We start from the raw sequence: 25,264 nt of genomic DNA on the forward strand, positions 1-25,264 counted from the left end.
TTTCCCATCCATCAGGGTCCCAGGCCTGCCCTACCTGTTGTCAAATATCTGAAAACAGTTGTTTCATCGATTTTGTTCCGTTTCCTAGTAGTTATGATGGGAGAGTAAATCCAGACTCTGTTACTTCATCAGGCCAGCAATAGAAGTTGGGGGTCCAGACTCAGATGTCTGCAGGAGCCAAGCAGGAAAATTAAGTAAAAGAAGAGGCCTGAGTGTAGAGTAAGAGGGAATGGTGAGAACTATGACAAACAGGAGCACAAATGGTCCTGTCTCATGGGGCCAGCGCCTCTCAGCTGTGGCTGATGCTGCTGTACAGAACTACCAGCTCAAGGTAGTTCCGGATGATCTGTTTTTTTATTTCCCCCCAAGAAATGCAGAAATATAATTTTTTACTTAAATCTTGGTGTTTTTAATTATTGGAAACCAATTTAAAAACAAAAATCCCAAAACACTACTCAGGATATCCCCCCTCAAAATGATGGAATACACAAAAGTATATTTGGGCCATAGATCAAGACGATAGCACCATTCACTGAAAATTATCTTTGCATCAACGGCTAATTGGCCTGTGGGTGACTCTCGGCCAGGAACTCCACCTCAGCTGAAAGCAGCCATGGTGGAAACCAGACTGTATCAAAATAGTTTATTCACAGTGTAAAGTAGGCACTACCAGAGTGAATTGTCAACGACAGTGAATTAACTTCTTGCGTGGGATTTCCAAGTAGGAATTTCATTTGTATTCTTGAGTTGAGAGACCTTTTAAGTTACTTTTCAGTTAAATCTTCTGGCACTGACTTTTAAAAGAAGTTTAAAGCAAAACAAGAGAGTTTGGTCACCTGTGTCACAGCCTTTAGGTGACTTATGCATCCAGCTCAGTCTCTGCAGTGGCCTTTGTAACTTTAGCTTCTGACTTCAGAGGACATCTCTTCCTTCGTATTCTTTTTGTCCATGTGGCCGATGTTTTTTAGCATTTAATGAATTGTAACCAAGGCTTCAAAAATGTTAAGTAATTTGTTTTTACCAGATTTGTTTGTAAGCTAAGTGCCAGCAGTTGTGTGTGTGTGTGTGTATGTGTTTTAAAATTGTTTCTGGACATTGTAACAACAACAAAAAAGTAGTTGATTAATGCTATGGGTTCAAAGAAATGCATAAACTGGAATTTTTAAATAGACCTGAAAGAAATCCAGTGTAGAATCTTTAGGCCTAAAAGCATTTTCGGACCTTGAAGTTGATTACACTTATTTTCAGATCAGGACGCTGAGGCTGAGAAAGAAAAACAACGCAGAACCAAGGCCTAATGTCTCCCCGACTTTTAACTTGTTATTTTCACAGTTGTGAGTGGGACAGAAAACACATTTCATAGCCAGCCTTTTGATTCCTGTCTCATTCTTGCCCTGAGGTGAAGGGAGGTGCCTACAGCGGGCAGTCTGTGCATGGGAGTTTGTTGGCCTTGCTTGGTGTGGCATCATCCTGTATGTGTCTGAGAAGCACGCTTCAAGGAACGCAGACACCTTGGGGAGGGTCAGCCCGTCCCTGCCACCTATGCTGAGGAGCCCTGGGGGACTGCTGCTAACCAGCTAGCATCTAGTGGGCCAGGGCTACTCTGCCCCCTACAGGTTGTCCTCAATCTGTGCATGCAAGGGATCTAATGCTACAGTCCTTAGAGCCAAACTTCTTTCTAGTTCTGTCCCTTGGTGGGGGTGGGTGGGGGGGGGGATTTTGCTCACCAGTGGAGGTTTGTTACTATCTGGAGACATGTTTTGATCTTTACACCTGGGGTTATGCTCCTGGCATGTCGTGGGTAAGGCCAGGGATGCTGCTAAACATTCTGCGGTGCATAGGACAGCTCTCACAACTATTGCTCCCGAACGTCAGCAGTGCCAAGGTTGAGAAACCCTGATCTAGGGCATGTTCATCTTCCATCATTTAATGCATGTGGCTACTGTTTTTGTACTTGGAGCTGGATATTCTTTCATAAGTATAAAAACTGGAGGCATGAGGGAAGGCTGTAGACCTGGTATCGAAATACCTTTGGGGACTCAAAAATAATGGGAAAGTTCCAGAAAAGGAAGTCAAATATATTGATAGATAATGGTTTTTTTTTTTTTATGGTTTGCTTTTTAAAATGTGACACCATACACTACTTCATTAAAATAAAAAAAGAAGGAGCTAGAGGAGTTGAAAATTTTCAGTGAAATTTCACGCATTCAATAAATGTTTTTTCAAGAGCCTATTGTGTGCCAGGCAGTGTTCCAGAAATACAGATGTAGCACTGAACAAAAGAAATCTCTGCCCTAAGGAGCTCTCCTTCCATTTGAGGAGACAGAAAACAAACAAGATAGATATGTAAAATGCATAATGTCTCAAATGAGAAAATTATGGAGACGGTAAAAGCAGGGAAGGTAAATAGTGATGGGGGTTTGCAGGAAAGGGGCTTGCATTTTTAAATAGCTTGCCCCAAATGCCAATGAGGGAGCACCCCGTCAGCAAATAATGAAGAGAAAAAAATTTAAGGCCATTCCAATTCTCTTAAAATGTATCTCTTTTACTCCTTTTCAATTTCAGAACAACAAAGTCAGGCGGTTTGCTTTTGAGCTCAAGATGCAAGACAAAAGCAGTTACCTTTTGGCAGCAGACAGTGAAGCAGAAATGGAAGAGTGGATCACAATTCTAAATAAGATTCTCCAGCTCAACTTTGAGGCTGCAATGCAAGAAAAGCGAAATGGAGACTCTCATGAAGGTAAGTAGATCCAGCTTTCTCCAAGTGCATGCATACTTTGTTGGTGTCTTTAATTTTGTCAGAGGGCATGGAAAGTGGATGTATTGCACAGGTACATGAGCAGTGGGACAGATGTGAGCTCTCTACAGAGGGCTTGTCAGCAGAGGCTTTATCACATTGGAATTTACTACCCTGACAACATTTTTATCAGGAAATCATGTAATAGGAAGAACCATAGCTTTGGGGGCAGAAAGGAAGACCGGAGTTCAAATTTCAGCAATACCGTTTTTCAGCTCTGAGACCTTGGGCAAGCTACTTCCATATTCTGAGCCTTGGTTTACCCATCTGTGAAATGGGAATGAAATGCAACTTCTGTTTGATGGGAGGATTTAGTAAGATTATGTATCTTGAGTACCTGGCATAGAGTCAGCACTTAAAATACTAAGTATAGTTATTACTATTATCATTAATCTTATCCTTTAGAATTTTAAAGACAAAGTTAAGATAGGCAGACTCCTCATTAATTTGGTGGGAAAAATTTGGCTGTGTTTTTGACAATTCATGTTTTATTTCAAGGCCCTAGGCACATGATTCTCAACCCTGGCTGTACCTTAGATGTTCCCAGGAACTTTTAAAAGAATTCTCTTTCCTTGTCCCACCAGAGACACTGATTCAGTTGGCCTGGGGTGGGACCTGGCAGGACTGACTTTTAGTGGGTCTGATGGATGTGGCCATGTGGGCTGGTGCTCATAACTAATATTGGATCTTTTTAGACAGTGTTCATGGTATCTCAGTTATTAAATGTTTGACTCTCAACACGGGGCATCAGTATTTTTTTAAAAAGCTCTGAGGTGTTTTTAATGGGCATCTGGAGTTGAAAACCACTGCGTTCAAGGGTACAAAAGAGAAATGGCCTTCCTGATTTAAATAAAATACATTCAATTACAAGTGACTCAGGTCATCTGTTTTGCCATTTCAGATGATGAACAAAGCAAATTGGAAGGTTCTGGTTCTGGTTTAGACAGCTACCTGCCTGAACTTGCTAAGGTAATATCATCCTAAGTCTTCTGCTTTTTGTAGAATGGTATTGAAATATTTCTCATTTCCTGAATCTGTCCAGGATAGAATCTATTGAAATGATTAGCAGTTACATTGTAGTAATTTTTTTTTTTTTTTTACATTTTAAAAGTGAGATCTTTTTTTTTTTTTTTTAGTTTTATCATGTTACATTAGTCACCATACAATACATCATTGGTTTTTGATGTGGTGATCCACGATCCGTTGTTTTCGTATAACACCCAGTGCTCCATGCAGTACATGCCCTCCTTAATACCCATCACCGGGCTAACCAATCCTCCCTCCCCCCTCCCCTTTAAGACCCTGTTTGTTTCTCAGAGTCCATAGTCTCTCATGGTTCATCTCTCCCTCCAATTCCCCCTCCCCATTTTTCCCTTCCTTCTCCTAATGTCCTCCATGTTATTCCTTATGTTCCACAAATAAGTGAAACTGTATGATAATTGACTTTCTCTGCTTGACTTATTTCACTTAGCATAATCTCCTCCAGTCCCCTCCATGTTGATGTAAAAGTTGGGACATTGTAGTAAATTGTTAAAAAGATGTTGTGGTTAGTAAATTGTTAAAAAGATGTTGTGGTTACGCTTCTATTTTCTGACCCGAATATGAGGTGAGGTTAAATACTGACCTGAGTCAAATTTTAGTCTGTTTTCCAGAAAGTGCCTTATAAATTATTCTCTTTTTATTATTCCTTGTTCCTGCCCCTCCATAATATTTAATACAAAATCACAGGTATCGAAGAAATAACAAAAATGCACAGATAAAGGTTCCCATGTTTTGTTTTGTTTTTTAAAGATTTTATTTATTTATTTTAGAGAGAGAGGAAGAGTGGGGGGAGGGGCAGAGGGAGAGAATCTCAAGCAGATTCTGTGCTGAGCAAGGAGCCTAATGTCGGGCTCAATCCCATGACCCTGAGATCATGACCTAAGCCAAATCAAGAGTCAGATGCTTAACGGACTAAGCCACCCAGGCGCCCCTATTTATTTATTTTAGAGAGAGAAAGCAGCGGGGGAGGGGGAGGGGACAGAGGGTGAGGGAGAGTCTGAGAATCTCAAGTAGACTCTGCACTGAGCAAGGAGCCTGACGCTGGGCTTGATCCCACGACCCTGAGATCATGATGTGAGCTGAAACTAAGAGTCAGACGCTTAACCGACTGAGCCACCCAGGTGGCCCAAGGGTTCCCATGTTAACATGGTACTTACTATATTCACACATACACTCCCCTTTTTCAAGTCAATAGACACACTTCCAAAGAGGATGGTGTGTGGCAGTCTTTCCACTAACCCAAAGAGGGGGGTTGCCTGAGTTTTATAAATTGCACCTGGGTCACTCTGAGGGGGGGGGGGAAGTTACATCTGTTTTTAATAATTTTGAGAAACGTGAAAGTTACTGAAAAGCACAAAGAAGATAAAAACAACTGTCCGTATTCCCACGACCCAGATTCAGCGCTGTTACTGTATTGTCCTTTTAGCTCCCATGTTTTTTAAAGAACTAAAACATCAGTTGTGGTTGAAGTTCTTTTTAAACACCATCCTTCCTCCGCTGCCTTCCTCCCCCGCAACCTCAACTGCTGACAGTCACTATTATGAGTTTTCTGGGATTACTTCCATTTTATTGCTATATCTTTACCAATGTACCTATCATAATGATATATATGGTTGTGTTTTATATGTTTAAAAATGTTATATAAATGCTAACATATTACTCTATACTTGCTTTTTAATTCAGCCTTGTGTTTGAGATCATCCAAGCTGGTATATAGACCTAGTTCATCCCCTTTGTTGCACCATGTAAGCATTTTATTTTAGCTGTTCTGCTATTTCCAATTTTTTCTATTACAAACAATGCTACAGTGAATATCCTTGTATTTGTCTACTTGTATGCATCTATGAATGATTCTCTTTTAAGTGAGAGAAATATCTTTGTTTTCTCTGACCATTTATATTCTTGCTCTGTTATTGCCATTCTATTCTTTTTCATTGTGAATACAATGTAACAGAGACCCTACACACCCACATCTTAAACACTGTAATAGAAAACATGGCTTATCTATATACGATTATAAATAGACTAGCATTCAGCATTGACCTTTACTTTAAGACAACATGGCTGTTCTAAAATATAAAATCTCCCTCCGTGGATAGGACTTGAGAGTATTGTTTTTCTTTAAGACTTGACTGTTACCACAATATCTTTTTAGCACCTGCCTATTAAAGCTAATTTTAGTGCCACCATTGTAACCTCCTACTAAGCTGGGAAGGGTTTTGGCTTGTGTGTGTTTTTGTGCTGTGAATTTCTGTGTATCATATTTTGCATTGAGATTTGCTTTTTTGTTTCTGGATGTTTGGGGGCTCCTAATTTCTCAAAGCAAAGTGTTTGAACTTGTTTTATTTATGAAGTAGCTAACATATGCAGTGCAATCCAGGATTTGAAAAGTAACTTCCTACACTTACTGGGTGAACACAGTGGACACCTAGGAGAAGACTTGTATTATTTGAATCTAATGTTAATTGATTAAAAATCTATACTTTTTTTAATCCCCATGAAGACGTACAGGAATTGTGCCCTCCTTTCTTCTCTCACTGCCTACCTGGGCCTGGCCAGCATAATAATTCAGTATTTCTCACTCCTAGGACCTAGGAAAGTTTTTAAAGTATATATGAGATAAAATATATAGAGAAGTTTTATATATATATATTTTATATGTAATATAAATATTGAAAAAAGCTCTAAACACATTTTGAAAATAGCTCTAAACACAGAGCTATTTTCAAACTGTGCATAATCACCAAGTTAGCAGAATCGGTTGGTTAAATCAGTTTAATTGGTTTCAGCCCCCATTTCTTACTGTTTATTCTGTTTTGTTTTATTTTTTATTTTTTATTGAAATAGAACTTACATGGAGCACTAATTGTATAGCTCAGTGGATTTCACATTTGTGCATCTGCATAACCACCACCCAGACCAACACATAGAACATTTCTAGCACCTCAGCCGACTGTCTTGTACTCCACTCCCAGCTGCTACCCCATTGCTTTTATCTCTATCATTGTAGATTAGTTGTGACTGTTCTAGGCCTTCTTATTAGTAGAATTATATAGTATGTCAGGCTTCCTTAGCTCAACATTATGTGCCCCAGATATATTTTTAAAATATAAACGGAATAGAATTGAATTTAGAATATTAACTACACTGCCCCTTAATAATGACATATTATTAAAAAAATTTTTTTTATTAAGTAATCTCTGTGCCCAACGTAGGGCTTGAACTCATGACCCCAAGATCAAGAGTCGCATGCTCTAGCAGCTGAGCCAGCCAGGTAGCCCAATGATAGATACTATTTTTAAAAATGTACATATGTGGTATGTGTATATCTATTGGGTTGTGACATAAATGTATTTCTTACTGTGGTCGTGGTCAAAGCCCCAAAAAGAAGCATTATAAGGCATTATAAGGGGCTTCACTGTTGTTATTTTTCCTCCTAGCTCTTAAGTATGTTAAAAATATACAGCAAGTAATTTTTCAAAGGGAGAAAGCAAAAGAATAAAGAGAATGAGGATGTGCCGTCACGCAGTCCACATGCTGCTGTCCCACTCGGGATGTTGTGTGGGCCTGCTCAGTGGTGTTGGGGGGGCGGGTGGTGGAACCCCAGCCTGACTGTGCTGGGCTCTCAGCCCTTCACAACGCAGGGCCCCCAGCACAAGGGCGATTGTAGCCTAGTTTATAACCCTCTCCAGTGTTTTAGGGTGGGGACCGATTAATAACTGGTCCTCTTGATCTTAGGAGGAATGGTTCCAGAGTTGCAGAATCTGAAGTTGACATAGAGCGGGGAGGGGAGGGGAAGGACAGCCTGTGTGCACACCTGTGCAAGAGAGGGGAGTTTAATCAGGGGATGAAGAGGTGAAGAGGTCAGCACCAGGGCTGGAGGGGTAAGGAAGGGTCCACTGGGAGATGAGGCCACAGTTGAAATAAGTTGCAGAGAAAGGACTGGAGCAGGGGAGGCAGGCAGGGGGCATTGGCCATGTGAGTTAATGGCAGGTTCCTCTCTGCTCAGCTCCTCTTTCTGCTTCATTCATCCTGTTGCCCCGGCTTTTGTCTTCCACTGTGACTGAGACAGAACAAACAGGATATGAGTGACAGGAAGTTGTTTTAGTACAAAAATAACTGATGTCTCATTTTGGAATATAATGGAGGGGCCCTTGACAGTATGGCAAGGGTGATACGGGCTTAGGTTTTCAGAATATGTTGTATATTCTTGGCCCTTGTGTTGCTTGTACTGTTAGTACTGAACATCTTTATTGTTTTCTTATTGAGGACACACTGTGTCTACCCTGAAGCCTGTTCTTTTCCTCCTGTTGTCTAATATGGAACTAAATACATGTTTGTTGTAAATGTAACAGCATGTGTAGAGCACATAGTCTTATCAACATTATTATTAAATACACAAACCGTAAAGTTAGTTAATTGGTTTCTTCCCTATAAAGTCAAGGGGTAATGTAATCAGGTTGTAAACCCAGTTGCTATTTATTTAATAATTTCTTTCTGTGGTTATGTTTATCTTAGGTGTCATTGGCACATAGATACCACCTCCTTGTGTAAGGATAGTATGAAGAAAACCCTCATGCTCCCACCGTATATTTTCCTTCACAGCTTTTCTCTTTTTGTGCTATTTTGGTACTCAAAGAACAGCAACTCACCTTACCTTGACTTCCCCACCTGGCTCTGAAAGAAAAGCATTGTTTCCTGTTAATGCGAAATTGCTCATGTTCAGTTACCTGATAATTTCTTTTTAGCGAGTGAACTTACCTTCCGAGGTCAGTCTTCCATGGTTGAACACAAGATATGGAGTACTAGGTCTCAAACTTTATAGTCTCACTGAGGTTGCAGGAGGGTCAGGCAGCTGGACAGTTTCACAGATAATCTTTTCTGACTTTTTTAAGCCAAGTCTGTAATAGATGCTTCCTTCCCTGTATCCTAATCCCGAAAACTATGACATTGTATTATTATGACACAAGGGAATTGGCTGGCACTGTGCTTGTGAAGTCAACAGGCGTTCCATCTCTTGGGCCTCCTTCTTCTTCTTTTTTTTTTTTTTCTTTATAATTTTTAAAAAAGATTGATTTAGAGAACGAGGGAAAGTGCGAAGGGGGGGAGGGACAGAGGGAGAGAATCTTCAAGCAGACTCTGCGCTAAGCATGCAGCCCGACACTGGGCTCCATCTAACAATCCTGAGACCGTGACTTGAGCTGAAACTTAAGAGTCGGATGCTTAACTGACTGAGCCACCTAAGCGCCCCGGGCCTCCTTATTCTATATGCTTTATTATTGCTTTGTGACTCAGAGGAAGAGATAATGGCCCTGGGGAGTTAGATATCTTGGAAGTAGTAGAAACAGATCATGACAGCTCTTTAAGTATACCTTCTGGCCTCAAAGGAATTTGCTAAGTCTTCTTGTTCCAACCCATTCTGTTTAAATGAGCCAACAGTTAACACAATGTTTTTCTGATAACTCATCCTCAAAATAAGATGCTGCTGGCCATGGTCATTGGATTTTAATTGTTTTGCTTGCTCAGAGATAAAATTTAAGACACAGAAGTATGCCAGCCTATGGCAGTCCTTCTGGAAACCCCTTGAATGTATGGTCCATAATTGCTTCTTCTTTTTTTTTTAAGATTTTATTTATGTATTTATTTGAGAGAGAGAGAATGTGTGTGAGTGGGGGCAGGAAGTAGAGGGAGAGGGACAAGCAGACTCTGCGCTGAGTATGGAGTCCGACAAGGGGCTCGATCTCACGACCCTGAGATCGTGACCTGAGCTGAAATCAAGAGTTGGATGCTTAACCAACTAAGCCACCCAGGTGCCCCCATAACTGCTTCTTAGGCAAGGAAGAAAACATTGTCGGGGTGGGTTGTTAGTGGTTAAACTTAAGGTTCACAGGAGTGAGGGGAATAGCCTTTGTTTTAGATGAGTCATTCTCTTTGACTTCTGAGCAAGTATCAATTTTCATAGAAAATGGCTCTTTCATTGTCCATTTTCTTCATGTTTTCCTTTCTCCTGAACCCAAAGTAATTAGATGGGTTGTGAGCAGGACAGCAGCAACAGGGTTTGGGGAAAAGCCAGTCCAGTTCTTCCTACCTCCACAACATTGGACTGACCACGGATTATTTTAAGACCAGAGCTGGTTTCTGTCACTTCAAGAAGCCCTGAACAGTGTAGACTGTGGGATAATGGTTTTTTACAGCTATATTTTGTGGGCCCTTAGATTGTGAAAGTACTCATTAAAGGAATTTATTTCATTGTCTTTACTAAAATTTAAATAAAAATAAATGTGATTGCTATGGTAAGTAAAAATACCCAAAGGTGTATAGAGTTAATCTGTTCCCTTCATGCTCCATCCCCACATCCCTGAGAGCACCAGTGTTATTAACCTGTTATAATTCCTCTTGCATCAGACTGATTGCTCATGGAAACACACATACATATAGAGTGTTTTTAGTTTTTTAAAAAAATATGCTCATGGTATATACATTACTCTGAAACTTGTTCTGTCACTTAAAAATACCTTGTAGAGATGTTCCTCTGGGGCCATAAAGGTTTACTTTACTCATTTTTCATAGCTATGTAATATTCTAAATGTGGATATTGTGCACTTTACTTACCACCTTCATATTCATGAACATTTTGGGTTATTTTCCTTTTTTAGCTGCTATAAACTGCATAATAAACAACATGACATTTTTTTAAAGATTTTATTTATTTATTTGAGAGAGAGAGCATGAGCAGGGGGAGGGGTTAGGGGAGAGGAGCAAGCAGATTCCCCACTGGGCAGGGAGCCCAATGCAGGGCTCCATCCCAGGACCCTGAGATCATGACCTGAGCTAAAGTCAGACACTTAAGTGACTGAGCCACCCAGGCACCCCACAACATGAGATATTTATAAGCTTAAATACTTGTGTTCTTATTTCAATAGGGATGTTCCTCAAAGTGGGACCTCTGGGTCAGAGGTTATTGTGTTTTTAATGCTTTAAATATTGCCAGGTTGCTTCCCAAAAGGTTGTAACAGCTCACATTCCCATTTTTCTATGTCCTCACCAGGGGAGTGAAAATGGTATTTCACTGCTTTCATTTGTGTTTTGCCGCTTGGTAGTGAGATTTTCCGATTTTCATATATTTGGGTTTCTTCCTCTCTGACTTGCCTGTTCATATTCTTTACCTATTTTTTTTCCTTGTCTAATAGTTGAAGAGTCTGGGCTCTGAAGCCAGTCAGCCTTAGTTAGAAGTCAGGCTTCCATTTATTTATTTATTTATTTTCAGTATCATTTTTTAAAAATTTTATTTTATTATGTTAATCACCATACCTTACATCATTAGTTTTTGATGTAGTGTTCCATGATTCATTGTTTGCATATAACACCCAGTGCTCCATTCAGTACGAGCCCTCTTTAATACCTATCACCAGGCTAACCCATCTCCCCAACCCCCTCCCCTCTAGAACCCTCAGTTTGTTTCTCAGAGTCCATAGTCTCTCATGGTTCTCTTCCCCTCTGATTTCCCCTTCATTTTTCCCTTCCTATCTTCTTTTTTTTTTTTAACATATAATTTATTATTTGTTTCAGAGGTACAGGTCTGTGATTCATCAGTCTTCACACAATTCACAGCGCTGACCATAGCACATACCCTCCCCAATGTCTATCCACCCAGCCACCCCATCCCTCCCACCCCCCACCACTCCAGCAACCCTCAGTTTGTTTCCTGAGGTTAAGAATTCCTCATATCAGTGATATCATATGATACATGTCTTTCTCTGATTAACTTATTTCGCTTAGCATAGTACCCTCTAGTTCCATCCACGTCATTGCAAATGGCAAGATTTCGGTTTTTTGTTTTTTGGTTTTTTGGGGTTTTTTGATGGCTGCATAATATTCCATGGTATATATATATACCATATCTTCTTTATCCATTCATCTGTTGATGGACATCTTGGCTCTTCCATAGTTTGGCTATTATGGACATTGCTGCTATAAACATTGGGGTGCACGTACCCCTTCGGATCACTACATTTGTTTTTTTTTTTAATTGGATCACTACATTTGTATCTTTGGGGTAAATACACAGTAGTGCAATTGCTGGGTTGTATGGTAGCTCTATTTTCAACTTTTTGAGGAACCTCCATACTGCTTTCCAGAGTGGCTGCACCAGCTTGCGTTCCCACCAACAGTGTAGGAGGGTTCCCCTTTCTCCGCATCCTCACCAACATCTGTCATTTCCTGACTTCTTAATTTTAGCCATTCTGACTAGTGTGAGGTGGTATCTCATTGAGGTTTTGATTTGGATTTCCCTGATGCCGAGCGATGTTGAGCACTTTTTCATGTGTCTGTTGGCCATTTGGATGTCTTCTTTGGAAAAATGTCTGTTCATGTCTTCTGCCCATTTCTTGATTGGATTATTTGTTTTTTGGGCGTTGAGTTTGATAAGTTCTTTATAGATTTTGGATACTAGCCCTTTCTCTGATATGTCATTTGTAAATATCTTCTCCCATTCTGTCGGTTGTCTTTTGGTTTTGTTGACTGTTTCCTTTGCTGTGCAAAAGCTTTTTATCTTGATGAAGTCCCAATAGTTCATTTTTGCCCTTGCTTCCCTTGCCTTTGGTGATGTTTCTAGGAAGAAGTTGCTGAGGCTGAGGTCAAAGAGGTTGCTGCCTGTGTTCTCCTCTAGGATTTTGATGGACTCCTGTCTCACATTTAGGTCTTTCATCCATTTTGAGTCTATTTTTGTGTGTTGTGTAAGGAAATGGTCCAGTTTCATTCTTCTGCATGTGGCTGTCCAATTTTCCCAACACCATTTGTTGAAGAGACTGTCTTTTTTCCATTGGACATCTTTCCTGCTTTGTCAAAGATTAGTTGACCATAGAGTTGAGGGTCCATTTCTGGGCTCTCTGTTCTGTTCCATTGATCTATGTGTCTGTTTTTGTGCCATACCATACTGTCTTGATGATGACAGCTTTGTAATAGAGCTTGAAGTCCAGAATTGTGATGCCACTGGCTTTGCTTTTCTTTTTCAACATTCCTCTGGCTATTTGGGGTCTTTTCTGCACTTGATCTTAGCCAAAAGGCCGAGAAGTGATATTCGGGGTCTTTTCTGGTTCCATACAAATTTTAGGATTATTTGTTCCATTTCTTTGAAAAAAGTTGATGGTATTTTGATAGGGATTGCATTGAATGTGTAGATTGCTCTAGGTAGCATTGACATCTTCACAATATTTGTTCTTCCAATCCATGATCATGGAACGTTTTTCCATTTCTTTGTGTCTTCCTCAGTTTCTTTCACGAGTATTTTATAGTTTTCTGAGTACAGATTCTTTGCCTCTTCGGTTAGATTTATTCCTAGGTATCTTACAGTTTTGGCTGCAGTTGTAAATGGGATCGACTCCTTAATTTCTCTTTCTTCTGTCTTATTGTTGGCGTATAGAAATGCAGCTGATTTCTGTGCATTGATTTCATATCCTGCTACTTTACTGAATTCCTGTATGAGTTCTAGCAATTTTGGGGTGGAGTCTTTTGGGTTGTCCGCATAAAGTATCATATTATCTGCAAAGAGTGAGAGTTTGACTTCTTTGCCAATTCGGATGCCTTTTATTTCTTTTTGTTGTCTGATTGCTGTGGCTAGGACTTCTAGTACTATGTTGAATAGCAGTGGTGATAGTGGACATCCCTGCCGTGTTCCTGACCTTAGGGGGAAAGCTCTCAGTTTTTCCCCATTGAGAATGATATTCGCTGTGGGTTTTTCATAGATGGCTTTTATGATATTGAGGTTATGTACCCTTTATCCCTACACTGTGAAGAGTTTTAAGCAAGAAAGGATGCTGTACTTTGTCAAATGCTTTTTCTGCGTCTATTGAGAGGATCATATAGTTCTTGTTCTTTCTTTTATTAATGTATTGTATCACATTGATTGATTTGTGGATGTTGAACCAACCTTGCAGCCCAGGGATAAATCCCACTTGGTCGTGGTGAATAATCCTTTTAATGTACTGTTGGATCCTATTGGCTAGTATTTTGGTGAGAATTTTTGCATCCATGTTCATCAGGGATATTGGTCTGTAATTCTTCTTTTTGATGGGGCCTTTGTCTGATTTGGGGATCGAGGTAATGGTGGCCTCATAAAATGAATTTGGAAGTTTTCCTTCCATTTCTATTTTTTGGAACAGTTTCAGAAGAATAGGTATTAATTCTTCTTGAAATGTTTGGTAGAATTCCCCTGGAAAGCCATCTGGCCCTGGGCTCTTGTTTGTTGGGAGATTTTTGATGACTGCTTCAATTTCCTTAGTGGTTATAGGTCTGTTCAGGTTTTCTGTTTCTTCCTGGTTCAGTTTTGGTAGTTGATACATCTCTAGGAATGCATCCATTTCTTCCAGATTATCTAATTGGCTGGCATATAAGAACATATTATGAGCAACTATAATTGTATTTCTTTGGTGTTGGTTGTGATCTCTCCTCTTTCATTCATGATTTTATTTATTTGGGTCATTTCTCTTTTCTTTTTGATAAGTCTGGCTAGGGGTTTATCCATCTTATTAATTCTTTCAAAGAACCAGCTCCTAGTTTTGTTGATCTGTTCTACTGTTCTTTTGGTTTCTATTTCGTTGATTTCTGCTCTGATCTTTATTCTTTCTCTTCTCTTGCTGGGTTTAGGCTCTCTTTGCTGTTCTTTCTCCAGCTCCTTTAGGTGTAGGGTTAGGTTGTGTATTTGAGACCTTTCTTGTTTCTTGAGAAAGGCTTGTATTGCTATATACTTTCCTCTTAGGACTGCCTTTGCTGCATTCCAAAGATTTTGAACAGTTGTGTTTTCATTTTCATTTGTTTCCATGAATTTTTTAAATTCTTCTTTAATTTCCTGGTTGACCTGTTCATTCTTTAGTAGGATGCTCTTTAGCCTCCATGTATTTGAGTTCTTTCTGACTTTCCTCTTGTGATTGAGTTCTAGTTTCAAAGCATTGTGGTCCGAAAATATGCAGGGAATGGTCCCAGTCTTTTGGTACTAGTTGAGACCTGATTTGTGACCTAGGATGTGATGTATTCTGGAGAATGTTCCATGGGCACTAGAGAAGAATGTGTATTCTGTTGCTTTGGGATGGAATGTTCTGAATATATCTGTGAAGTCCATTTGGCCCAGTGTGTCATTTAAAGTCTTTATTTCCTTGTTGATCTTTTGCTTAGACGATCTGTCCATTTCAGTGAGGGGGGTGTTAAAGTCCCCTACTATTATTGTATTGCTGTTAATGTCTTTCTTTGCTTTTGTTATTAATTGGCTTATATAATTGGCTTTTCCCATGTTAGGGGCATAGATATTTACAATTGTTAGATCTTCTTGTTGGATAGACCCTTTAAGTATGGTATAGTGTCCTTCCTCATCTCTTCTCTTATTATAGTCTTTGGTTTAAAATCTAATTTGTCTGATATAAGAATTGCCACCCCAGCTTTCTTTTGGTGTCCATTAGCATGGTAAATGGTTTTCCACCCCCTCACTTTCAATCTGGAGGTGTCTTTGCCTCTAAAATGAGTCTCTTGCAGACAGCATGTCAATGGGTCTTGTTTTTTTATCCAATCTGATACCCTGTGTCTTTTGATTGGGGCATTTAGCCCATTTACATTCAGGGTAACTATTGAAAGATATGAATTTAGTGCCATTGTATTGCCTGTAAGGTGACTATTACTGTATATTGTCTCTGTTCCTTTCTGGTCTATGTTACTTTTAGGCTCTCTCTTTATTAGAGGACCCCTTTCAATATTTCTTGTAGGGCTGGTTTCATGTTTGCAAATTCTTTTAGTTTCCATTTGTCCTGGAAGCTTTTTATCTCTCCTTCTATTTTCAGTGACAGCCTAGCTGGATATAGTATTCTTGGCTGCATATTTTTCTCATTTAGTGCTCTGAATATATCATGCCAGTCCTTTCTGGCCTGCCAGGTCTCTGTGGATAGGTCTGTTGCCAGTCTAATGTTTCCACCATTTTAGGTTACAGACCTCTTGTCCCGAGCTGCTTTCAGGATTTTCTCTTTGTCTCTTAGATTTGTAAGTTTTACTATTAGATGTCGGGGTGTTGACCTATTTTTATTGATTTTGAGGGGGATTCTCTGTGCCTCCTGGATTTTGATGCCTGTTTCCTTCCCCAAATTAGGTAAGTTCTCTGCTATAATTTGCTGCAATATACCTTCTGCCACTCTCTCTCTTTCTTCTTCTTCTGGGATCCCAATTATTCTAATATTGTTTCGTCTTATGGTATCACTGATCTCTCGAATTCTGCCCTTGTGATCCAGTAGTTGTTTATCTCTCTTTTTCTCAGCTTCTTTATTCTCCATCATTTGTTCTTCTATATCACTAATTCTCTTCTGCCTCCTTAAGCCTAGCAGTTAGAGCCTCCATTTTTGATTGCACCTCATTAATAGCCTTTTTGATTTTGACTTGGTTAGATTTTAGTTCTTTTATTTCTCCAGAAAGGGTTTCTCTAGTATCTTCCATGCTTTTTTCAAGCCCAGCTAGTATCTATATAATTGTCATTCTGAACTCTAGGTCTGACATCTTAACTAATGTCTGTATTGATTAGGTCCCTGGCAGTCGGTACTGCCTCTTGTTCTTTTTTTTGAGGTGAGTTTTTCCATCTTGTCATTTTGTCCAGACGAGAATAGATGAATGAGAGAACAAAATGCTAACAGGGTAACAATGACCCCAGAAAAAATACACTAAACAAATCAGAAGAGACCTGAAACTGGGGAAAAAGAAAGGGAAAGAAAGAAAAAAGAAAAAGAAAAAAAAAGAATATGATCAAATATGATCAGGCTGTTGAATAGATCAGTGCCACACACTAGATTTTGGGTGTATTTTGGTCTGTTAGAAGAAGCTGCCTCCCAAAATTTTAAAAAAAGAAAAACTTATATATGTACAAAGATAAGGATAAATACAATGAAGGGATGGAATATGACTGTAAAGATGGAAATCATAAAAGATTTTATAAAAGGAATTGATAAGTTGGTTGAAAAAAGAAAGAGAAATTAAGAAAAAAAAAGAGAGAGGGGCGCCTGGGTGGCTCAGTCGTTAAGCGTCTGCCTTTGGCTCAGGTCATGGTCTCAGGGTCCTGGGATCGAGCCCCGCATTGGGCTCCCTGCTCAGCGGGAAGCCTGCTTCTCTCTCTCCCACTCCCCCTGATTGTGTTCCCTCTCTCGCTGTGTCTCTGTCAAATAAATAAATAAAATCTTAAAAAAAAAAAAAAGAGAGAGAATGTGATCAGGCAGGAGACTAGAACAAAGCCATACAGTAGAGATTTAGGCTGTATTTTGGTCTGTTAGAAGAAAATGTATCCCAAAATTTTAAAGAGAGCACAACTTATATATATATACACAAAAAGTAAGGTTAACTATAATGAAGGGATAGACTATGACTCTAAAAATGAAAATTAAAAAAGATTTAAAAAAAGATTTGATAAGATGTTGTTTTAAAAAGGGAAAAAGAAAAAAAAGAAAAAGGGAAAAAGAAAAAAAAGAAAAAGGGAAAAAGAAAAATAAAAAATAGAAAAAGAAAATTAAAAAAATTAACTTTGAAAGACTAAAGAATCTTGGGGAAAAAAGCCATGAATTCTATGTGCAGTATTCCCCTAGCACTGGACTTCTGTCATTCTCATTGATCGGTAATCTTGGTCTTGGCTGGCTGTTCTTCCTGATCTTCTGGGGGAGGGGCCTGTTGCCGTGGTTCCCAAATGTCTTTGCCGGAGGCGGTCTGGGCTAAGTAATCTGCTCTGGTTTGCTCTCAGGAGCTTTTGTTCCCTGCAAGCTTTCCGTACAACTTTAGAGGAGGAGAGTGAAAATGGCCGCCTCCCGATCTCCGCCCCAGAGGAGCCAAGAACTCAGGGCCCCGCTCCTCAGTGCGCCCGCAGAGAAAAGCAGTCAATCACTCCCATCTCCCGCTCTCTGGCCGCACTCCGTGCTCACCCAGCCTGTGACCGAGCGTTTCTATCTCTGGCTCACGACCCCGTGTGGAGTCTCCACACCCAGCAGATCCCTGTGGTGTGCTCCCGCACCGCTCCTCCTGGGGGAGGAAGGGGAGTCTCCCCAGATCTGCCGCTTGTTGGGTCCCTGCTGGAGGAGCAGGGGCCCGACTGTGCTGCAGATCACAGTTTATGGCAACCCCGAGCTGAGAGCCCACGCCTCAGATCCATCTCTGCAGCGGCTTCCCCGCTCCAATACCTGGGAGGTCTGCTGCACTCAGGCACCCCCGGTCTTTCTGTGACACCGAGGGTCCTGAGACCACACTGTGCCAGCGAGGGTTCCACCCCCCGTTTAGCCACTGGAGAGACGTCCCTCAGTGGAGCCAACTTCTAAAAGTTCCAATTTTGTGCTCTGCTGCTCTATCACTTGCCAGAAGCGGCCATCGGAGGCCCCCTCCCCACCATCTATCCTCCCGAATATCGCCTCGGATTCACTTCTCTCCATGTCCTACCTTCCAGAAAGTGGTCGCTTTTCTGTTCAGAGTTGCTGCTATTCTTTTCTTCGATCTCCAGTTGAGTTCGTAGGTGTTCAGAATGGTTTGATCCCTATCTAGCTGAATTCCTGGGGCCAGACAAAATTTAGGTCTCCTCCTCCTCCATCTTGCTTCTCCCCCTCCCAGCCTTCCATTTAAATGTGTTGAGTTCTTGAGCACGGTATTTATCCCTTGTGCGTCAGTGTCTCCTTTTTTAAACAAGGATCATACTAGGACCCACCTCCTAAGGTTGTACAAGTTTTAAATGTGCACTTAGGATAATATTTAGCATAGAGATGTTGGCTATTGTCCATAAATATTTGCTTTTATCATTGTGACGCTTCCAGGTATCTGTTATTCCCTGGTTCTGGGGCAAAGCCCTGCCCTTCCTGAGCCACATTTTCTTTCTGCCTAGGTTTTACTTGGTAATTCCTTCGAACACTATTTATCAGGTGTCCCTTCTGTTTAATGCATTCATTGTAAGCCTTGGGGGATGGGGAGGAACTTTTAAGGATCTTTGCATTTGCTTTTAATCAATGACCTACTAGAGCTCTCAGTGTATCTAAGGTAGATGATAGGCTTTTAGGTTATTTTTACTCCTAAAGTTGTCCCTTCTTTCCCACTAAATGGTTTCTCTAGTGAAGAATATTATCCCTTGGATATTAGTGGCAACATCAGGATGCTTTGAGTCTATTTTGGCTAGTTGTTGATTTTTTTTTCTTTTAATGTGTCTGCATCCCTGGTTGCCCTCTAATTATATGGATCTCATAGCAGTCATCCATGCTCTGTTCATTTCTGATCTCGGATATAGTCTGCTTGAGACAACAAGCGTCTTTGAGAAATGCGCCAGGAATTGTATCTACGTTAAGAATCCATTGCTCTGCTAGAGTGTCTGAGATCACAGGATCTGCCTTTGTTGAAGGACTCAAGCAGAAAATCAGAAGTAGAATGCATTACTTCTGGTGGTGGCTTGCAGCACCTAGTACTGACGTTTTTGTTAGGAAACATCATGGATTGTATACAAAGCAAATTCTTTGGGTTCAGTTAAGTATATCGTACATGGACATGTTCTGGCTCTTTTGATGTGAAAAGTTAGGAATGGTGATAGGCAAGGTAGAGTTAAAAAGTTGTCCTATTCCACACAGGACAGCTCAAATCAAACGATTTCTAGGAATGTAGGAATGCTTCTCACCTCCAGAAGCCTTAAAGCTCCCGTTGAGAACATCAAGATAAACTTTGCTCTGCAAAGAGACTCTAGCCCTCATCTTGTTTTTTACCCAGAAATGAAAGTGGAGTCCAGGGAGGCTAAGCGGCTTGCTCACGTTCATATAGCTAGTTGACAAGTGAACTAGATCTAGAACGTAGTTTCTTAGTTGGTATTCTGGTGGTCATTTCATTTTGCCAGACATAGACCATTGGTTTTCAAACCTAGTCATGATAGAGTTTGGGTCATTGCTGAGAACCAACCTATTATAACAGCTACATGACTGAGTATATTAGGAAGCTGCTCAGTTTCTCATTAGCCATAATCTAGCACTGTAATTAATAGACCGTGTTCAGCCCCCAGCAGAGAGGACAAGACACCCCCACTGTAGCTGTCACTGCCCCATCACATGCTGAGATGTGACCCGGTCTGTGGGGAAAGAACAGATGAGAGAGGACATCCTATTCCGACTCTGTGGACTTAACCATGGAGACTGAGAGTAATAAGAACAGGATACAAATTTAGAGGCACCGGGCATGAAAAATGATGTGGTTGGCAATGACTTCCATCTTGTGAATGTCTTAGAACCTTCTTATTGTTCCCAAATTCCACTTCTCCAGCCCCATCTCTGCCTCCATATGTCTCTCTCCCTCCATGGCTTCCCTTCTTGCCATCCCTTCAGTGTTGAGGCCCTAAGAATTCTGTCTGCAAACTCCTTCACATTTTCCCCCAGGGAATCTCAGCCACTCTCGGGGTTCTCTATTCATACCTCTAGACTGATGTTCTCCGCATCAGTAATTTCAGCCTTCCTTCCTACCTTGGGCTCACATGCCATCTCTCTGTCCACAGGCATCTCCATGTTCTATCACCTTCTCCACAAACCTCCTCTTCCTCCTGACTTATCAATCTCAGTTAATGGCTACCCACATGAGGACTAGACTTTGTTATGGGCTCTGCTGTGGGATGGGGAGGCAGCTGTGATAAAGAGCCCCTGTGGGCCTCTTGTTCTTAACCCTTTTAACCCACTGCCTCAGCCCTGCCCAAGGGGTTCTTTTAAAATGCAGAACCTGGTTATTTTATTCCCTTGCTTAAAATAGTGCATTTGGATTTTTTGGCTTCTGAAGAAAATCCTCAGTCCCTATGTACAAATACCAGATTCATTTCTCTTTACTTTTCCCATCGTGCCCAACCATTCAATTGTAATAAACGACTTGACCATTGCTCAGGTGTGAATGTAGATTTGTACCTACAGTATCTCCTCCCAGAACTCCCTTCTTTCCTGTCAGATGTTCTTGTACTTCAAGGTAGGCCTTCTTCTGGGAACTGTTCCCTGACTGCCATCCCCTGGGCCAGGTTAGCACTCACTGTGCCTTATGCTTGCTTTGCCATTCTTATCGCCTGTTTATGTTCTGTCTTCGCTAGTATTCCTTGGGGACAGGTGCTATGTTTCATTCATGTTTGTGTCCCTAGTGCCTGACACATAATAGGTGCTCAAAAAATATTTATTGAGTGGATCAGCAATACCCCCTCCTGCCTGCCATAAACACCAATGGCAGGCCTTCAAGATCTGCCATAGTTTCTCTATCCCACAATTCAAAAATACTCCTTTCTCTTCCTGGGCTGATACCTCAGTCTTCCGTGTACCCAAAATTCTTTCTACCATCTGGCCTCATTTCCACTCTATGTGTCTCTTTTTCATTCAGCCCCCAATGTTCATGTTTTCCTACTTTTTACTATTCAAATTCCACCCCTTCATTCATAGCCTGTCCCCTCTTCCATTACTTTATGAAGGCTTTCTTGATAGTAATGCTTAATTACTCTCTTTTGCTTTCTTTGATTGTTTCTGACCCTCTAGGATCAGGTCTTCTCATGTACTACCTACTTGATAGTCTGTCCTTGTTCATCGACGTGCTGTTGACTCTCCAGAATGAGAGCAGAGTTGTCTGGCAGGCTGGCTCCTCAGGATGGGACAAACATGTTTGAACACCTCTGTAAGAAGAGGGTTTTTTTAAATGTAATTTTTATTTTTTGTTTGTCTTGTTATCAGAGTACCAGAGAAGCAGAAATCAAACTGAAAAGTGAAAGCAGGGTTAAACTTTTTTACTTGGACCCAGATGCCCAGGTACGAACTATTTTAATGTTTACATTTTAAAACTAAGTCGGGGAAAGAAAATGTTTGACAGATTATATGTTTTGTTTATTTGTGTGTTTGCTTGTTTGTTTACCTTGGATTGACAAGCAACATAACAACAATATAGAAAATTCAGGGGAAAAGGAAAAATGAAAAACAACCATAATCTCATCACCGCACCACTACCACTGTGAGTGTAGATTGTTGAAAACTGAGAGATTTATCCAAAGATGTCCTCAAGTCTACAAAGAATATATAATTTACCCCATAGAATGACTGTCAGAAAATAATAAGCATCATTGCAGATGCCTAGCGGGCAATGGTGTTTCCTGACTCGTCCAAGGCACATACAGTCCACATCTGTGCTCCAAAAAGTCCAAACCCAGTGGTAAGGACCTCCAAAGCTGCCCACAGTGGGTGACGGTTCTGCTGTATTTTTCCCCTTTTCATTTGTGACCTTTGTATCTGGCTTATTGATGTGATGTTTTCAAGGTCCATCCATGTTGTGGTGTGTGTCAGAATTTCCTGCCTTTTATGGCTGAATAATATTCCACAGTATGGATATACCAGATTTTGTTTATTTGTTGATGGACACTTAAGTTGTTCATAACCATAATTTCTAAGCTCTGTATAATAATCCGTTGAGTAGACATACCATCATTTATTTGACCATTAACATAAGCTATATAAACTTATAAAACAGTAACACTGTTGTGAGTAAATGAGTACATATAGCTTTTCCATATTTTACGGAGTTTCCTTAGGATATATTTATTATTGGATTTTTTTTTTAATGTGAGCATAATGTATTTATGTATTTACATTTTCTTTTAAAGAAGCTTGACTTCACATCAGCTGAACCCGAAGTGAAGCCATTTGAAGAGAAGTTTGGGAAGCGAATTCTTGTCAAATGCAACGACTTGTCTTTCAATTTACAATGCTGTGTTGCAGAAAATGAAGAAGGACCCACCACAAATGTAATTTTTCCCTTTTAAAAAATATTTTACAAAAATATTCAGAGGTTGCCGATGTGCCTATTGCAGTGCAGTCGGGACAGAAAATCCTAGTTCCTGATAGAGAAATGCAATGTCTAGGTCAGGGTGCGGAGAGTTGTTCAGCCTCAGGGACAGGATGTTTGTGACAAAGGATAGGGATGGAGACTGTTTCTCTTTAGCAGTAATTTATAGCAACAATTATAAATAGGTTTAGTAATTTCTTCTTTGATAGCAGTGTTCTTTCCCCCCAGCAGTTCAAGCCATAGTGATGGTCTGGATGGTTTTGTTTTGTTCAGGTAGAGCCTTTCTTTGTTACGCTATCCCTGTTTGACATAAAATACAACCGAAAGATTTCTGCCGATTTCCACGTGGACCTGAATCATTTCTCCGTGAGGCAGATGCTGGCCACCACATCCCCGGCTCTGATGAACGGTGGCAGGCAGAGCTCGCCTGCCCTTCAGGACATCCTTCATGAAGCTGCCATGCAGTATCCGAAGCAGGTGGGGGACATGAGCCCGGCAGGCGTACTGCTAAGACTGACCTTGCTCAGCCTGTGTGAATGCGTAATGAGACTTTGTAATGCACACCTGGGTGGAATGAGACTGTTGAGTGTATTGACAGCATCTATAATTAGGCAGTAAAAGCAAGCTGAGAGACGAAGAAATGGTGTTTGACTTCTCATTTCTTTTTTTCTAAACTTTCTGCTAGTGCTCGCTTCGGCAGCACATACACTAAACTTTCTGCTAGTCCCCCCCGCCCCCCAACCAAATTGCCTTTTTTTTTTTAATTTTATTTATTTATGTGACAGAGAGAGAGGGAGAGCACAAGCAAGGGGAGCGGCAGGCAGAGGGAGAGGGAGAAGCTGGCCCCCCTCTCAGCAGGGAGCCCGATGCGGGGCTCGACCCTGGGATCATGACCTGAGCCCAAGACAGACGCTTAACCAACTGAGCCACCCAGGCGCCCCGCCAAATTGCCTCTTTGATCAGATGGTGACCTAGTGATGAAGCACTGGGTGCCTCTGTTTCAGCAGTCTTTGCTGCTTTAGCAGGTTTAACGTTCAGGGGATTTGTTTAACGTGGCTGTGCATTTTACTCACTAAAGAAAATCGTTTGTTCCCTAGGGAATATTTTCAGTCACGTGTCCTCATCCTGATATATTCCTTGTGGCTAGAATTGAAAAAGTGCTTCAGGGGAGCATCACACACGGCGCTGAGCCATACATGAAAAGTTCAGACTCTTCTAAGGTATGGGCGACTTTTACGCTTTGTGACGATAAACAGCGATTAGAAAAGAGGGCTCTCTGTCAAAATAGAAATGCTTAAAGAAATCAGAGTTAGGCCCTATGTATACTCTAAATGATGTGCACTACTTTACATAGATTTACTCTTATACTTAACCTGATGTGTCCAGTTTTCAATGAAAAGTAGTCCCATATGTATATAAAATGCTTCACTTATCCAGACGATCCTAATATCCTAAAGTAATTGGCAAAGCTGGAATTACCAGCGTAACAGTAGATTTTCTGTCATTAAAAAGTACATATATTATATTCAAATAGAGTTCATTCCGCTCGTTGATGTGTCTCTGGGATTCTGGAATTCCCTTTGGGTCCATTTACACTGAAATGTGAGGCTGGAGACTGGGGGATGGTCTGGCTCAGGTGGTCTGGGCAGTAAGATCAGTGCTTCAGGTCCCCTGTTTGGTCACACAGGGCAGGTTATGGTGGCAGAAGTGGTGTGACTCCGGTAAAAAAAGGGAAGGGAGACATATAAGATGTGTGTTTGGTGTATTTTTGTTACTTTGGTGTATGTTCATTAGTTGGGGAGTGCCTTGCTGTCGACACACACAGACTTGAATATTAGAGGTTATCTAGTCCAAGACCTCCTTTCAGGCATTCAGAAAACTGGGGTTTACTAAGGTTTAGTTACCTGCTCAGTGTCCCACAGCTATTGTGACCAAAGGCACTTGCCTGTCACCTTCTAGCACATCAAGCTACCTGGTAGAGTGAGCTCTTGAGTGCCGTCTGGGCCGGTTTTACAGTATTTTTTATAAGTGGTCATCTGAGAGATGACCCTGCTGCATTGACAAGGACTGGTCAGCAGCAGGAGGGGACACTCCCCAGGCTCTAAGGGACATTTATCAAGCAGATTCAGAGCTTCCCCTCTTCCTGTCTGTGGCTGCCCATACACCACAGGTGTGTCCCCAGGATGGAGGGCAGTTGTTAAAGAACAGGTTGTAGGAGTCAGAGACCTGGGTACTGGTCTAACCAGTGTTAATGAGCCTGGCTACTTTGGAGAAGTCATGTTACCTCTCTGAGCCCCGGTGACCCATCTGTAGTTGAAGGATATTGCCACCTGCCCCACCTCCCTCTCAGGAACAGTGCTGAGACCGCACGGATCATGTACGAGACATTGCTGGGGATGCTGCAAATCACTGACACGCACAGGACATCGTTATCATTTATCACCCTCAGCAGGGAAAGCCCATTTACCCAGGTTCACTGCTCCCAACAGTATGCCTTTCTGGCTGATAAAAGCTGCGTAAAGTTTGGTCCCTGGAGAGAAGCTATTTTATTTTTTAAATTAAGTTTGTAAAACCTTGGATGAGAAGCTCTTTTAGCTCCACGGTGTTTTGATT

At 41.0% G+C, this 25,264-nt stretch overlaps 1 protein-coding gene across 4 annotated transcripts in view; it reads left to right on the plus strand.

Annotated features, from left to right (window-relative positions):
- Positions 1-25,264, plus strand: part of DOCK9 (dedicator of cytokinesis 9) — a 214,996-nt gene that overhangs the window by 89,238 nt on the left and 100,494 nt on the right. For all 4 annotated transcript variants that reach the window (XM_044913528.1, XM_044913529.1, XM_044913526.1 and 1 more), the window contains 6 exons: positions 2,566-2,740; positions 3,699-3,766; positions 21,550-21,624; positions 22,470-22,610; positions 22,925-23,128; positions 23,749-23,871. In XM_044913528.1, coding sequence (XP_044769463.1) covers positions 2,566-2,740; positions 3,699-3,766; positions 21,550-21,624; positions 22,470-22,610; positions 22,925-23,128; positions 23,749-23,871 — 786 coding nt within the window. The remainder of the gene's footprint in view (positions 1-2,565; positions 2,741-3,698; positions 3,767-21,549; positions 21,625-22,469; positions 22,611-22,924; positions 23,129-23,748; positions 23,872-25,264) is intronic.

This window comes from Neomonachus schauinslandi, chromosome 3 (assembly GCF_002201575.2).
Source record: "Neomonachus schauinslandi chromosome 3, ASM220157v2, whole genome shotgun sequence".
NCBI lineage: Eukaryota > Metazoa > Chordata > Mammalia > Carnivora > Phocidae > Neomonachus > Neomonachus schauinslandi.